The 16,811-nt window shown below is 32.8% G+C and overlaps 2 protein-coding genes across 4 annotated transcripts in view; one reads left to right on the top strand and one right to left on the bottom strand.

Annotated features, from left to right (window-relative positions):
* The window catches only part of mllt3 (MLLT3 super elongation complex subunit), a 104,813-nt gene extending 92,777 nt beyond the window's left edge, over window positions 1-12,036 (bottom strand). The window contains 2 exon segments of one of the 2 annotated variants that reach the window (NM_001017819.1): window positions 6,779-6,959; window positions 11,963-12,036. In NM_001017819.1, coding sequence (NP_001017819.1) covers window positions 6,779-6,875 — 97 coding nt within the window. In that variant the 5' untranslated portion in view covers window positions 6,876-6,959; window positions 11,963-12,036. 2 annotated transcript variants of the gene reach the window in all.
* focad (focadhesin) overlaps window positions 9,324-16,811 on the top strand; it is a 105,324-nt gene continuing 97,836 nt past the window's right edge. Inside the window, 3 exon segments of one of the 2 annotated variants that reach the window (NM_001423838.1) lie at window positions 9,324-9,443; window positions 16,437-16,521; window positions 16,643-16,717. In NM_001423838.1, the coding sequence (NP_001410767.1) occupies window positions 16,465-16,521; window positions 16,643-16,717 (132 nt within the window). In that variant the 5' untranslated portion in view covers window positions 9,324-9,443; window positions 16,437-16,464. 2 annotated transcript variants of the gene reach the window in all.

Consider the following 16,811-nt stretch of genomic DNA (forward strand, 5'->3'; position numbering starts at 1 on the left):
TTCTTTTTAAAATTCTCTGAAATTCTAACATAAACACTCCTTATTTATTTATTATTGTATTTATCCTCTATTCATTCTACTATAATATAACATAACACCTAATTTAATATTATGTTTGCTGCTAGATATATTTACTAGCCATCCTGTGAAAATTTTATATTTAAAAAAAGTATTAGAGCAAGAATATTTTTGAAGAAATATTTTAGAGAAAAGTCCCATTTGTTTTAGTTTGGCTGGAATAAAATAAAAATGAAATAAAATAAAATCCATAAAATAAAAATGACATTTTGAAAAAAAATGTATATTGCTAAGATCAAATTTATTAGCCACCTTAAAGATGCAGTATGTAAGTTTGACACCCAGTAGTTGAACCAGGTATTGCACACCTGGTTTAAAAAGCACGCAAGCACAGGTTGCCAGATTGACGACATTAACAGGAGTGTGCCTGACTGTGGAGACTAAAGGCTGATTAAAGACTAGTTTTAGTCGTGTTTTAAATAAAAAGCATCGGCATTCGATAGAAGGAATGTTTTTCATATTAAAAGGAGTTTTTGTTCTAACCAAAACTTTAAATTTATATATTAGAAACGGCTTCTATTTCTCACAGGTAAACAACAGAAAACTGACAATGATCACCTCAGGTACACTTTGTGTGCTTTATTCAGTGTTAAATGCGAATAATGTGAGTTTGAATGACATTTTACATTAAATTTATTGCTATACACTGAAAGCAGCAGCAGATAGTTTACCTCAGATCTTGGAAATAAAGTGGTTGAAATTGAACTTTAGAACTGTGACTCAATAGCCAACACATATTACTGATTTAGCTTCTACATTCAACATTGTTATAAAGGTTTAATATGCATTAAATAGATTATATAGCTTACAATTTTATTGGAGTGCAGTAAGTGCACTATTCTGTGCTTCTGACTGTATTTAAATTTCTGACACGTTTTGTTTGGCCAAATTGCTTATCACTGTGTATCTCATAATGTAGCATGTTGTTAGGACACAGGGTTACAATGTAACCTGCTCACCTAATGTTTACGTTAGTAAGATTTATAATTTTTGCTAATTAATAACCACCTCATGTGGAATTCTGAATCTGTGTCTCATTTCAGAGGCTGTTACTGTCCATCGGAGGTTGCATTTCGGTTGCAGACGCATACTTTTACAGCCTTCGTGAATGAATAAATCAAATACGCTGTTTTCCACGAAGACAATGCAAATGCTGAAATATAATTGATTAAACTGGCATTTGAGCGGGTTAAATGACCAAAACAATGACAGCTGTTCCAGCACCTAACCCACATTTTTAAAGCAGAACATCTGAATTCATTCTTGTTTATCTGAAAAACAATGCTGTTCACTTAGCATGTTTCTTAAATATTTGCAAACATACGCTATTTTTATTATTTAGAAGAGTCAAACTCTTGCATACAGCACCTTTAAGAATGTTTTTTATTTTTGATTGGCTACAGAAAAAACACTGTTGTCAAATGGCTTACCAATTTAAGCCTTTGATTTGCACTTGAGACTAATATTTTGAGAAATAACTAGTAAAAATGATGTACATTCATCATGGCAAAGACAAAAGAAATAAGTTATTAAAACTATGTATAAAAATCTTCTCTCTTAATCAGAATTTGGAAAATATCTGAAAAATAATAAACATTTCATAGGAAGACTAATAATCTTATACTCAACTTGTGTGTTTTACACCCTAAAGAAAGTCATTTGGAACACACAAGTAAACAAATTAAACAAACACAAAATTTCCATTTCTTACGAGACAAGCTGTTTTTTTGTATTTCATACAAAAAAGCTGTTTACCTATATTTTAAATCCAAAAGACGAGACCTTCTGTAACTGTGAGAACGGTTCAGGGAAGCGCATAACCCTGCGAGAGACAAGCAGGCAACATGTAATCTACAACAGCTGTGAACGAGGAAACATCCAACACTACCCAAGGCTTCAAACACAAAACAAGAAGACAAGAACGACTTGCTGCCACGGAACACAACACACCCTCTAAAGTAAAGAGTTTTGGAGAACTCAATGAGTGTGTGTTTGTGTGTGTGTGTGAGTGTGTGTAAGCAGCTGTTCCTTTAGGGGCAGTTTGGTGAGACTGTTGGTATTAAACTGTCAAACACAAGCCTGTCTGTGCGCAAGGTTTCCCTCTAACTTCCCCTCAGCTCGTCTCGACACCGGCTAACGCTGATCAAAGCCCTGAGGAGGGGGGGAAGGAGGGGGCTGGCGTAGCCTCCTGGGACCCCAAATAATAAGCCTGACTGTTTACCTTACAAGCGCACCATAAATTCTAGGTCTAAGAAAGCAGGTTTCTGTATCCATCCCCTCCACCGAGAGTCCTGTTGTGAATTAGGAGGCAACGTGCGGTGTTTACTAAAATTTATTTCTCATGGCGTCCTAGAAAATGGAAATATCCAAAGAGTTTATTCAGCACAGTTTTTATACATGCTGGGTTTAATTATGACTAAAATTTCTATTTTGTCAAATTTGAAAGGAAATCTATTGTTGTTAACAAAGTACAAGGGGTTTAAAGGGATAGTTCCCCCAAAATTGAACATGAACTTATCTCTGTCATGTTCTTTTAAACCTTTAAGAGTTTCTTTCTTTCTTTCTTTCTAAATGCAAAAGAAGATATTCTGAAGAATGCTAGGCAGTAAGGAAAAAATTACTGAAAAGTCAATGGATGTCAGGTACCAGCAGTTTTCAAATTATCTTCTTTTGTGTTCAAAAATTCAAACAGAGGGGTATTGCACAAAAGTGGAATCACGAAAGTCAGGATAACAGAAAAAGCCTGGCTTTACCTAGTTTAATCGGGTCCTCTGGCTCCTTATTTGTTTCACGTGTGCTGATCCAAGGTGAGAACAAATCGCTATGTCAAGCCCGGTGTAGATAGCCAGAATAATGCACATTTGCGGCATTTGTTAACAGACCACAGGATCAATCACAGAATGAATGACTCAAATATGGATAAAACCTGATGTGAGCCAATCAGGTAACGAGTTAAAAAGTGCCTCTCTTGCTTACCAATCAGAGAACTCCTATTACTTTCATTCAGTGAATTAACAGAAACATATAAGGGGAGACGTATTAACAAATTAAGAAGCTGATTACACACTGCCTTTTTTGTTGATAAGAAAAAAAAAAAAAGAAGTGCACTGCGCTTTTTTGTCGCTAGAAAACAACTGAATCAGCTGACTATTGTGCGCGAGTGTTGCTGTTGATATTAATATAATTTTACAATTTAATAATGTTGTCATACAGCTCCGGATAACTCAAAACAGCAACCACAAGTCTCTCCTTCACCTTCAAAAGTCTCAAAGTGTGTCCCAAATCGCGTACTTATGCACTATTCAATGCCATATTGTAGTATAAATAGTGCAAGTAGTGCATTCACACTGAAAACTCAAAATATAATAAGCGCACTTTAATTGCTCGGATGACGCACTTATTCAACCGGTAAAAAAAAGTGTGGAATGATGGACACTGCACGCACTCAATAACCGCTTTGCTCAGGTAGCGGTAGGGGCGGAGCTTTCGGGCACATGTTGGAAACCTTTATTTATTTTAGATTGTGAAAGCAAAGCAAAATTTTCCTACAAAAGTGGTTATAGCGCCTTCTGATTGCGAAATGAGGTTATATTCATGGCAGGTAATATTTGGTAATTTGGTCATTTATTTCAGTAATTTGGAAACCGTCAAACGTCATGGGAAATGGTTTGAATTTCCGCTTGGTAAAAAAAAATTTGTGTTCCATTTGGGATGACACTACATACATATACTATGCTGCTGAGTTTGTAAGTGCATAAGTACATAGTTCATAAGTGCAATGTATAGTGTGCCATTTGGGATGCAGCAGGCTTCTTGACAACATAAACACTGCTGTCACCTCAACAGAAACCCACCTCTGCTTTCATTTGATTGGACAATGAAACATACGCGATTGATGTAACTCGCTTTTCCGTTTAGAGTTTACTTTTTTCAACTGCGAGCACAGTGCGCAAGGGCAAAAACGCAAAGCGCAGCAGGTGGTTAAAATGCAAGGCGCGCAGGGCGCATAAGCAGCACGCACAATGCTCACAGCTATTAGTAATTCATTGAAAAATTTGCCTCTCAACACAAACAAGCGCTTTCAGTGTGATCAATCCCTAAAACGTACACTTTGTCTTTAATGTGACAAGTGGACATTCATGCTACTAATTAATTCAAAGTAAAGATTATATCAAACGTTTTCCCAATATTTCAGATCTATTTTTTGCGTTTAGTTTATTTTATCAATTTTTTTTATCTTCATCTATATCTATCTATCTATCTATCTATCTATCTATATATATATATATATATATATATATATATATATATATATATATATATATATATATATACACACGTATACATATAGCTTTCACTTAGGATTTTTCTGTCTAATTGAGTCTATTTAAATCTATTAAATTATGTTTCATCATCATCAGCAATAAAAATATATAAAAATATACTATATTATTTAAATTGTCTAGTGTGTAATTTTTTTGCAATATCTCGTTTGACATTAAATGCATTATCTTTCTATACCTAAAGATGTTAGGTGAACTAAGCCTTATTTTAATAAATATAAAACTATTAAATAAAAGTTTTATTTATATGCACCAATAATATTGTCTATATTCACTGAGAAATTGATCAATATTTTCATTTTTTAAAGGTGCACTGTATATGTATTTTTTCTCTAATCATTCAATCCTTTAAATGACTTAAACCATCTTCCCTGAGTTAACATTTTGATATATTATAAACAAGAAAAAAAAATTAGAGACCTTAGGAAGTACTACTAATTTGTCAACATACTTTTAAAGGGGGTGTATTATTAAAATCTCTAAAAGCTGCTGTCATAAGGTAGGATTTATGTGAGGTTAAGTATCCCCCCCATTGCTTTTGCATTTTTTTTTCAACAGCCCCAGCAAGAAATTTGTCAAAAAAACAGGGGAGAGAGCTAGAAGTTCAAGCAAACCCTACATTTAGTGAACTTCTAAGTCATGCAAGAGCTTCAGGAGCTTGTAGTTTCTAAATAAGCTCTAACCCCTTGATTTACAGTCAGACTTAATGTTTTGAGAAAACAAATACAGCGGGGGAGATTTTCACCACACACATACAGCCTGAGAGCTCTTCGATCTTCAGATCTTGCGTAAATACAAGCACTCGGTGGCATAAATCAAACCTGCGGTGGTGGACGTGGTTCTACAACGCAAGGCAATGAGGGAAAATATTAGCATACGTTTGAAGCCATGCATCTTGAGCTGTCCACAGAAGCAAAACAAACTTAAAGTCACTCAGTGCAATTTTCCAATCTCTGTGGCTGGATTTCCCACCACAGCAATAAAACACGGTCTTGGAAGGCTTCGCATAAATAAGATGTTAAATCAAAACAATTTAGCTGCAGTTCTGTCATGCAAGAATGCAAGGATTTACGCAAAAAATGGACCAACAATAAGGGAAAACAGTTGGCTGGAACAAAGAAGATCTAACAACTGTTCTCAATAAAGTGCAAATGCTGGCCAGCGTTCTTAGCGCTGTATAATAATGACAGTGACTTTCTCCAGCAGTTATCCCCTGCACGTCACAGCAAACTCAGCTCAAAACACTTCAGGCGATGGGGAGGAAACCAGCAAATATTTTAATTAATTCCTTCCAAGGCTTTCATCAACCGCTACTCCTACATTCCTCCTTTCAGACCACCAGACGCTTCCTTTTCCCCCCCTCGCTCTCGCTGTCCTCTTGTTAGTGTTGTCTAATAATAGTATATGTGAGCTATAATAACTAGATGTGGCATTATGAATGAAGTAACACAGAGTAGAACATCGGTTTGGCATTTAAGAACGAGAAATCCCTGTTATGCATGGAAAACCTTCCTCCTGAGGTAACTGCAGAAATGATAACGATGGAAAACTAAAACAGAAGGTAACATTTAACATAAAAGCCATAGATAGATAGATAGATAGATAGATAGATAGATAGATAGATAGATAGATAGATAGATAGATAGATAGATAGATAGATAGATAGATAGATAGATAGATAGATAGATAGGTTTGAGGTTGTAACACTTTTACAAGACAGCAGAACAAAGCACAGTGTGCATGGCCATATTTACAAGTAAGAAATGCCCATGTTTAGCTTTTTAAATGGAAAATGTCCAAAATAAAAACACAGTAAGTGGACTGGGGCATACAAACGTATATATTACATAAATATCAAACAAATGAAGCAAAAAGGAAACAAACATAAAAGTACAAACTTTTCAAGAAAATAACAAAAAAAAATCACGTTTTTTCTGTATCCCACGATCAAAACGTACATTTAAGAGCTGTAGCTAAGGTGACAGTGTTTTAACATAACACAAAGACTATCAGGGGTTAAATAAACCTACAATTCAACCCAACTAATAGAATTAAATGACGTTTGAGCACGTTTACGTTTGTAAACTTTAAAGCGGTCGCGCGCTCTTGAACGTGGTATACACAAAGGAGAACCAAATCATCCACATATATCCAAGTAAACGCTGAACATGTAATACACGATCTCCAAACACTGACAACCACTTTTTGTCCTTGCCTACAGTCCACCGCAAATCCTCAGACATTTCCTCAGTGCATCAAGTAGCCAAGGTGCATTCATTGAGCATCACACATCACTGCAGCTCTTTCTTTTCCAAGAGAAATTGCGATAATATTTGAAAATAAATCGCTTTACGCACCTCTTTTTGGTCTCGGGAAACTTTCGTGTAGATGAAAGACGACTTTCTCCACAAAATGCTGAATGTTGCTGTGCTCCGGTCCGCGGACAAACACCATCCAGTCGTGCGTAAAACCTTCAACGGTGGGTTTCTTTCGGACCTGGGCACGATGACCGAGTTCCAGTTTCACCTGAACGGCACCCTGAAATGCCCAAGCGTTCACTTTATAAACACGCCGCCAATTATTCAATATAAAACAGGCAATCTCAGGGAATGCACATTAAAGTCGCACAAATAAAAAAAAATAATGAATCAACGATAAAACTGATTAAGTTTGTGATATAGTATTTAATCTTAACATGCCACATAAATGATTATTCTACAAAATGTTATCAGATTTCTTAATATTTGCTATTAGATGTCCTCCTTTTGTTTGAAATCTTTCAAGCGCATCACTTTGCAGACATGCACTAACACTGGAAACGCTCGGACTCTACTAGTTCTACTGTACTTGCATATTCCGGTGGAAATATGGCTGGAAAAGCCTCATATGCGTCTAATCGGCTTTCCAAAGCAGACGAAAGCGAACACAGGCGCCGGAGAGCCAAAAGCATCGCACCGATATAACAGGTAAAGCCCTACTCACCGAACTGGCCATTGTCGAGGCCACGGGATAATGCTATTTCATGGAGAATTTGGTTTATATAAGGACACCGAGGACTGTAGACGCTCGATGGCGGACATGGTCTTTTAATTGAGCTCTCTGAGTTTTCCAAGGCTGAGGAGTAAAGTGAGACGCATGCGCGTGAGTGTCAGCGCGTGCACTCGAGTCGCAGTCGGTGCAGTGCACGAGACGAGCCAATGGCAGCGCGAGCCCGTAAAGAGCCGCTTTTAACCCGTGTAAATCCACCTATTTAGCACTGTAACATCCCAGTTAACGCAGTTCTTAACATGTTGGATTGTTTCGTCTTTGATAAGCTACATCTTTTTTTTTTTTGTATTGTGTAGGATATGCTTTTATGATACCTTTATTTTGTGTGAAATAAATGTTTAGCCTATATATTTATGTTTATTTTATTTATTATCAAATTAGTTTTCAATACAAATCTGACTTTATACAGACAATATATTACATTAGGTAAAATTGTATCAGGCTTACTGTGTGCACTTAATTAATTTAAAATTGTTACTTTTAACAATAAAATTGCTATTTTGTAAGTATAATGTTTATATTTTACATGGTTAAAAAGTTTTTTGTAAGACAAAACTGTAATGTAGGGCCTATGGAAAAAGTGTGTATTGTTGTTTATTATATTAGCTAAACACTGATGTGTAGAAATTAATTCCATAAGGGAGTGTACAATATAATATAATATAATATAATATAATATAATATAATATAATATAATATAATATAATATAATACAATATAATATAATATAATATAATATATAAAATCATAAAAAATCATATAATATAAAATAATATAATATAATATAATATAATATAATATAATATAATATAATATAATATAATATAATATAATATAATATAATATAATACAATACAATATAATAGAATAGAATATAATATATAAAATCATATAATATAATATAATATAATATAATATAATATAATATAATATAATATAATATAATATAATATAATATAATGACACAGTGGCGCAGTAGGTAGTGCTGTTGCTCACAGCAAGAAGGTCGCTGGTTCGAGCCTCGGCTGGGTCAGTTGGCATTTCTGTGTGGAGTTTGCATGTTCTCCCTGTGTTTGCATGGGTTTCCTCCAGGTGCTCCAGTTTCCCCCACAGTCCAAAGACATGTGGAATAGGTGAATTGGGTAGGCTAAATTGTTCGTAGTGTATGAGTGTGAATGAGTGTGTATGGATGTTTCTTTGAGATGGGTTGCGGCTGGAAAGGCATTCGCTGCGTAAAAACATACTGGATAAGTTGGCGGTTCATTCCGCTGTGGCGACCCCGGATTAATAAAGGGACTAAGCAGAAAAGAAATTGTATAAATTAAATATATAATATAATATAATATAATATAATATAATATAATATAATATAATATAATATAATATAATATAATATAATATAATATAATATAATATAATAAAAATACTATAATATAATATAATATAATATAATATAATATAATATAATATAATATAATATAATATAATATAATATAATACAAAATACTGTAATATAAAATACTATACTATAATATAATATAATATAATTTATATTACCGTATCTATTTAGTATAATTTGTCATGATCTCTATGAATAATTTGTTGTTTTTATTAAGAAAATATATTTAAAAACACACCGTTAGACATGTATGCAATTCATATATATCATAGACACGTTTAAATGTCTTTTCATATTAAATCTTCTGACATTTTATAAATTCGTATTTTCATTAAAAAATAACTTAATCAGTGTAAGAAAAACACTGCAAGTTTACTTATTTTCTGGTTAAATTGCATGATAAATGTACAAAGTACACTTGTCAAGAAATATTCATAGGCGTTCGATTAACGTATCGCCTTTACAACTTATTTGGTCCTCCACGCGCACCGTAGAAGCATGTTACCGGTTGGAGGGCTCCGCAAAAAAAGTTAGCAAAGTGCATCTTAATCTCACTGGAAAATAAGAGTTTCTGGGTAAGAACAGCATATTTGTCATATCAACCTGCATGTTAATTTCATGCCAACATTGTAAGCTAAAAAAATAATTCGGTAAATTTGACAGCTGCGCGCTTCTTCTACATTACATTAACATATAAACAACGTTTCTTTCTATGCTAATAACTACATATTTAGAACTGAATAGTGTTATATCTACAAATCAGACAAAACACATCCTCATGTCCTCAGGTACCTAGCCTTACAAAAAGCACTGCGTTGATTCTATGGTTTTGGATGAATGATGAACCATGGTTACTTATACTTTACCATACTTTACCATGTAACAAAATACAGTGTACATGGCATTTAAATACAATTAAAAGCTTTAGTACGTGTCCAAATACCAAACAAAGCATGGTTTTACATGTCCACAGGAGTAGTAGCATAAAAACTGACATTATACAAGCTAACTTAGTCTAGCCAATGACAAAAACCTAAAACAATGATGTATTATTGTGGACACACAAGCAGTGCAGAGCAAGCAGTCCAGAGCTCGAAGCCTTTGTGAATGTGAACATGTAGCCACAGGCTGGAAATCCCTGGAACATTTTCAATTCTCTGCTTCTCCGACAAAGAGTGCAAAATTGATCTTATAAAACAAACTGCTAGTCTGCTATAGTCAATGTTTTTAGGCAAACTTCTGCCTGCAGTAATGCTGTCAGAAAGATCGTTGTTGTATGACATTATAGTCTGATAGCAAATATTTCTCAAACTAATCATTCAATTAATCTTTATTTCTATAGCGCTTTTACAATCTAGATTGTGTCAAAGCAGCTTAACATAGACGTTCTAACTTGTACAGTTTTCACATTAGTCAGTCAGTATATTTCAGTGTTTGTCTGCACTTCAGCGTTTGGACTTTCAGCAGTGAAAATTAAACTAAACTGAACTTCAACTTTAAAAAAACTGGACTGACACGGTTTCAATTAACTAGAACTTCTCTGTTAAGCTGCTTTGACACAATCTACTTTTTTAAAGTGCTATAGAAATAAAGATGAATTGAATTGAATAAAATATTTGCTGTCAGTATTGCTGCCTTTAGAGTTAGCATTGTCAGAATGCAAATGTCTCTCAAAACAATTATTCATAGTTTCTACTTTCAAGTTTGTCTTCAAAACATAATAGTAGCAAAGTTACAATCTACACCAACATTTGTTTGAAAAACAAAACAATGTGTGCTTGTATAGTTTTACATAAGTCAGTTGTTCTTACCTGATCTCTTTGCTGTCAGTAATGCTGCCTTTAGAGTTAGCATTGTCAGAATGCAAATATCTCTCAAACCAATCATTCATAGTTTCTACTTTTAATTTCTGTCTCCAAACTGTCATACAGTTGCAAAGCTACAATCTACACCAACATAAAAATATATATTTAAATAATAAAACAATGTGGCTTGTATAGTTTTGACACAAATTAGTATATTTCAGTTCTTACTTGATCTCTTTGCTGTCAGTGATGCTGCCATTACAGTTAGCATTGTCAGAATGTAAAAATCTCTCAAACAAATCATTCATAGTTTCTACTTTCAAGTTTGTCTCTAGAATATAATACAGTCACAAAGCTACAAACTACACCAACATAAAAAATATATATATTTAAATAATAAAACTTTGTGGCTTATATAGTTTTGACACAGGTCAGTATATTTCAGTTCTTACCTATTCTCTTTGCTGTCAGTAATGCTGCCATTAGAGTTAGCATTGTCAGAATGCAAATTTCTCTCACACCAATCATTCATAATTTTACTTTTAAGTTTGTCTCCGGAATATAAATATATTTGAATAATAAAACTATGTGGCATATATAGTTTTGACACAGGACAGTATATTTCAGTTTTTACTTGATCTCTTTGCTGTCAGTAATGCTGCCATTAGAGTTAGCATTGTCAGATTGCAAATATCTCAAAAACTAATCATTCATAGTTTCTACTTTCAAATTTGTCTCCGAAATATAATAGTCACCAATATACAATCTACACCTACATAAATATATATATTTAAATAATAAAACTATGTGTGCTTGTATAGTTTTACACAAGCCAGTATATTTAGTTCTTACCTGATCTCTTTGCTGTCAGTAATGCTGCCATTAGAGTTAGCATTGTCAGAATGCAAATATCTCAAAATCTAATCATTCATAGTTTCTACTTAAATTTCTGTCTCCAAACTGTCATACAGTTGCAAAGCTACAATCTACACCAACATAAAAATATATATATTTAAATAATAAAACAATGTGGCTTGTATAGTTTTGGCACAAATTAGAATATTTCAGTTCTTACCTGATCTCTTTGCTGTCAGTAATGCTGCTATCACAGTTAGCATTGTCGGAATGCAAATATCTCTAAAACTAATCATTCATAGTTTCTACTTTCAAGTTTGTCTACAAAATATAATTCACTCACAAAGCTACAATCTACACCAACATATTTTTAAGTAATAAAACTATGTGGCTTGTATAGTTTTTCATAGAAGTCAGTATATTTCAGTTCTTACCTGATCTCTTTGCTGTCAGTAATGCTGCTGTGGTTAAAGTGTCACGCTGTATTGGAACACAGCAGGTATTTCACCACGCACACGCAGCACTTGCTTGTCAGATATCAGTCCCGTGAGGGGAGGGGCTGCATTTTAGGGTCTTGCTTTTGTCTGTGTTCCTCCCATGTGCCGTGGTGGTATAAACCTGAATCTCCAGTGGCCATCAGCCAGTGTCAGTCAAACGGACGTCTGGTAATCCCGTTACTCTACGCCATGAGTTCATTACGAGACAACATATGAGACACTGAAGTCGGCGGTCCGCAACTGGACGGACATTGAAGCTTTGGCAAAAGTCACTTGTGAATAATGCATCCCATTGATGTGGTTGCCAGTGCCATCTGTTAGATGGTTCTCTGTCCTCTCTCGTTTAGATGCGAGCAGACTATATGTCTCAGGCCTTTATTTAATTTCACTTTAGATTACTTTAGTTTTGAAGTGGTGTTGGGTTGTCTGATTGTATCACCCTGAAGGTGCTTTTTGTCCTGGAGCACCTGTTCAGTGTGTGTTTGATCCTTTGACACCTGTGATTCTATGTTAAAAGGAGAGTTCACCCCAAAATTAAAATAAACTCACCATTTAGCTTTTTTTCATGTGGGTTTGTGAGTTTCTTGCATCTTTTGAACACAAAAGAAGATATTTTGAAGAATGCTGGGAACCTTTAACCATTTACTTCCATGGTAGGAAAAAACAAATGCTATGGAGGTCAATGGTTATGGGTTTCCGGCTTTCCTAAAATGATCTTCTTTTGTGTTCAGCAGAAGTGAGATACTCATGAAGGTTTGAAACAAGTAAAGGCTGAGTAGAAAATGACTACATTTAAAATTTGTGGTGAACTATCCCTTTAAAATGAAATAGATGTATGGCTGTTTTCTTTATTTATAATTGGTTTTGTCAGTTCTTCATTTAAGGAAATGAGGGTTGATTCTAAATATGTTCCTATGACTTTTTTCATGACTTGATTTGCTGTTGTTTTTAAAATCTGTTCTTTCCAATTTTTAATTTGAGTTCTAAATTGAGTAAGAAGGCTTTTTTTGTCTTTATACAGTTGCTAACTGTGACCGTTCATTTTTATTCATTTTTATTCATTTTTATTTGTTTTTCTTTTCTATTCTTATACATTTCTTATTCAGTTAAGTTAAGTTCTGGTTAACAGTGATCAAAGTGCTGAACAAAACCAACACAATACATTCTGTAAAATAATAATAAAATAAAAATAATAGTTGTTTATTTTTATACTATTTTTATTTATTTTACCTTACTTTTTTGATTATATTTTTTAATTTATTAGTTGCGAAGTTTATTTATAAAGCACATGTATCTTCAGTTTTACAGAGAACAAAGTGCTCAACAAAACCGAAACAACACATAATGAAGCTAGAATAAAAATAAAAATAGTTGTTAATTTTAATACTATTTCATTTATTTATTTTCCTTTTCTTTTATTATTATTATTTAAATTTTATTATTAGTAAAAACAATTTATAAAGCACATTTATCTTCTGTTGTACAGAGACCTAAATGATGAACAAATCCAATACAACACATTCTGTACCTAGAATAAAATTACAATAATAGTTGATCATTTATTCATTCATTCATTTTCTTTTCGGCTTAGTCCCTTTATTAATTTGGGGTCGCCACAGCGGAATGAACCATCATTTTATTCAGCATATATTTTACGCAGCAGATGCCCTTCCAGCTGCAACCCATCTCTGGGAAACATCCATACACACTCACATACACTATGGACAATTTAGCCCCCCAATTCACATGTACTGCATGTCTTTGGACTGTGGAGGAAACCGGAGCACCCGGAGGATACCCACGCAAACGCAGAGAGAACATGCAAACTCCACACAGAAATGCCAACTGACCCAGCCGAAGCTCGAACCAATGACCTTCTTGTTGTGAGGCAACAACACTACCTACTGCACCACCACGTTGCCTAATAGTTGATAATTTTATGCCATTTTATTTATTTTCCTTGTTTTATATTATTATTAAAGATTGTTTATAAAGCACATCTTCAGTTTTACGGAGATGAAAATGATGAACAAAACCATCACAACACATTCTAAAAAATATAATAAAAATTACTATAATAGTTGATCATTTTAATACAATTTTATTTATTTATTTTACTTTTCTTTTAATTATTATTATTATTCATTCATTCATTTTCTTGTTGGCTTATTCCATTATTATTATTATTATTATTATTATTATTATTATTATTATTACTATTATTATTTTATTAGTAATAGTAGTTAATTATAAAGCACATTTATCTAAAGTTTTACTGATGAAAATAATGAACAAAACCAACACAACATGTTCTAAAAAAATAGAATAAAGATAACATTATTAGTTGATAATTTTAATGCTATTTTATTTATTTTACTTTTATCATTATTTACATTTTTTTAGCGCAGTTTATTTATAAAGCACATTTAACTTCTGTTTTACAAAGATGAAAATAATGAACAAAATCAACTCAACATATTCTAAAAAATATTATAAAAATAACAATAATAGTTGACCATTTTTATGCTATTTTATTTATTTAACTTTTTTTGTATTTTATTATTAGCGAAGTTTATTTATAAAGCACATTAACCTTTAGTTTTACAGAGGCCAAAGTGCTGAACAAAACCAATACAACACATTCTCATTCATTCGTTCATTTTCTTTTCGGCTTAGTCCCTTTATTAATCTGTGGTCGCCAAAGCGAAATGACCCGCCAACTTATCCAGCATATGTTTTACGCAGTGGATGCCCTTCCAGCCGCAACCCATAAATGGGAAAACAACACATTCTAAAAAACAGAATAAAAATAACAATAATAGATGATAATTTTTATGCTATTTTATTTTCCTTTTCTTTAATTTTTTTCAGTTAAATTCATTTTTTTATTTCAGTTCTGCGGTGGCCATAGTGCTAAAAACAATTCCAATACAAAAATACTAAAACTAGAATAAAAATAACAATTACAAAAGTTGAAATAAGACAATAATATAACAATAAATTGATTACAATAATGTAACAACAACAATACACATTGTAGATTATTGTTAATTGTTTATTTCATTCATGTTCAACAAAACCTTTAACCCATAAATTATATGTTTATATAAATTAATAATTCAACTGAGAAAGGATACAACAAGTTAAGAAAAGTTAAAAGTGGCAATAAATAAATGTATGATAAATAAATAAATGCTTATTACATACTTATATTGTACAGCTTTTCCATGATGAGTATTACATATACATACATATATTGCAAAACTTGTCCATATTGAATTTATTTTATTTATCTTTAATTTGAATTTTTGTCTTTCCAAATAGCATCTGTAACAAAAGTATTCTGATAACGTGAAATGCTCTTCACGTTATTATTACATTAAGAAATGCTTATTACATAAAAAAAAAATGATTACAATATGAGCACTAGTAGTATAATGGATCCCAAATCTTACTACGGGTTTTGAGTCACAGATCAGACCATTTTTGTATCAGCAAAAAAGGAGGACACAAATGTCATTTGTTTTCCATTTACACAAAAATATTAGTGCAAAAACCATTGGTGTTAAGAAACAGAACTTAACCTATAAAATAAAAATCAGGAAAGAAAAAAGGAAAAAAAAAAAAAAATATATATATATATATATATATATATATATATATATATATATATATATATATATATTCAATACAAAAAATTATCTTTGCTGCTGTTGCTGTTACTAAATATAGAAATCAACATCTTGTACAACAGATGATATTTATTTTCAATAAATGATTCAACAATTCACACATAAAACTTCATATTTCATTATAGGTGGATCATTTTTGAAAACTTATTCAGTGACATCATTTTGATGGTTGTTTGTTGCCACCCATTGGTTACACAATGCAATTGCTACAACATTCACCAGCGTCAAGTTCCATTAAACGGTGATTTTAATCGTTACCATTAACATCAGTGCTTATATCTGAACTCTAAACTGTTCTCCCAGTAGTTCTGTGTTATTTATTAATTAATAACCTAAGAAAGCATTTATTCAGTCACCATATTTTACAGTTAAGCCAAAATGATTTTATACATGTGATTTGAATGACGCAAGAGGCGATCTCTCTGTGATTGTTAAAAATGTTGGATTAATCTACAAATTAAAAAACAGTATTAATCTGAGGGTCACGTGTATTCCGAACTGTGTGTTGTGATTCGTTACACCCCTAGTGAGCACTGATATTGCAGTATGTGTTGTTACATTTTGAGAATGTTTCCACAGCCTAATCAAACCCTGTTGTCTTATCTAAGCATGGGCATTGCTATGCCTATTTTAGGGGGGTTAGCTCCTCCATACCTGCTTAGCCCCCCTCAAACTTTCTTCTTTAATGACTCTTATATCAATATGATGTTTGTTTTCAGTATGGAGCATCATTTGTGATTTCTGAAGATGACTGAAACTTTAAAGGCAAGGCTTGAGTTCCCCAACTCACTCATTCAAGCTCAGGTAAAGTACTAGAAAAACATTATCATTGTATTTAGGCCTGTAGAAATTTTGCTGTAAAGGTATATAAAAAAGCAGATTTTCTTGCTGATCAGTACTGACTAGCTTCTATTTTTTATTGTAGGCCGTGAGGACACTGGTTGCTGCAGTGCTGAAAGAGAAAGGCCAAAATGAAAAGATTTGTCAGACCAGCACTAAAGTAAGTCACTGGAATCATTCTTCTGTATACATTAGGGGTCATATATCACATATTGTGTCTAATGATCTATAAGTAATAACACTGAACTGGATAT

The sequence above is a fragment of the Danio rerio genome, chromosome 7, assembly GCF_049306965.1.
Source record: "Danio rerio strain Tuebingen ecotype United States chromosome 7, GRCz12tu, whole genome shotgun sequence".
Lineage (NCBI taxonomy): Eukaryota > Metazoa > Chordata > Actinopteri > Cypriniformes > Danionidae > Danio > Danio rerio.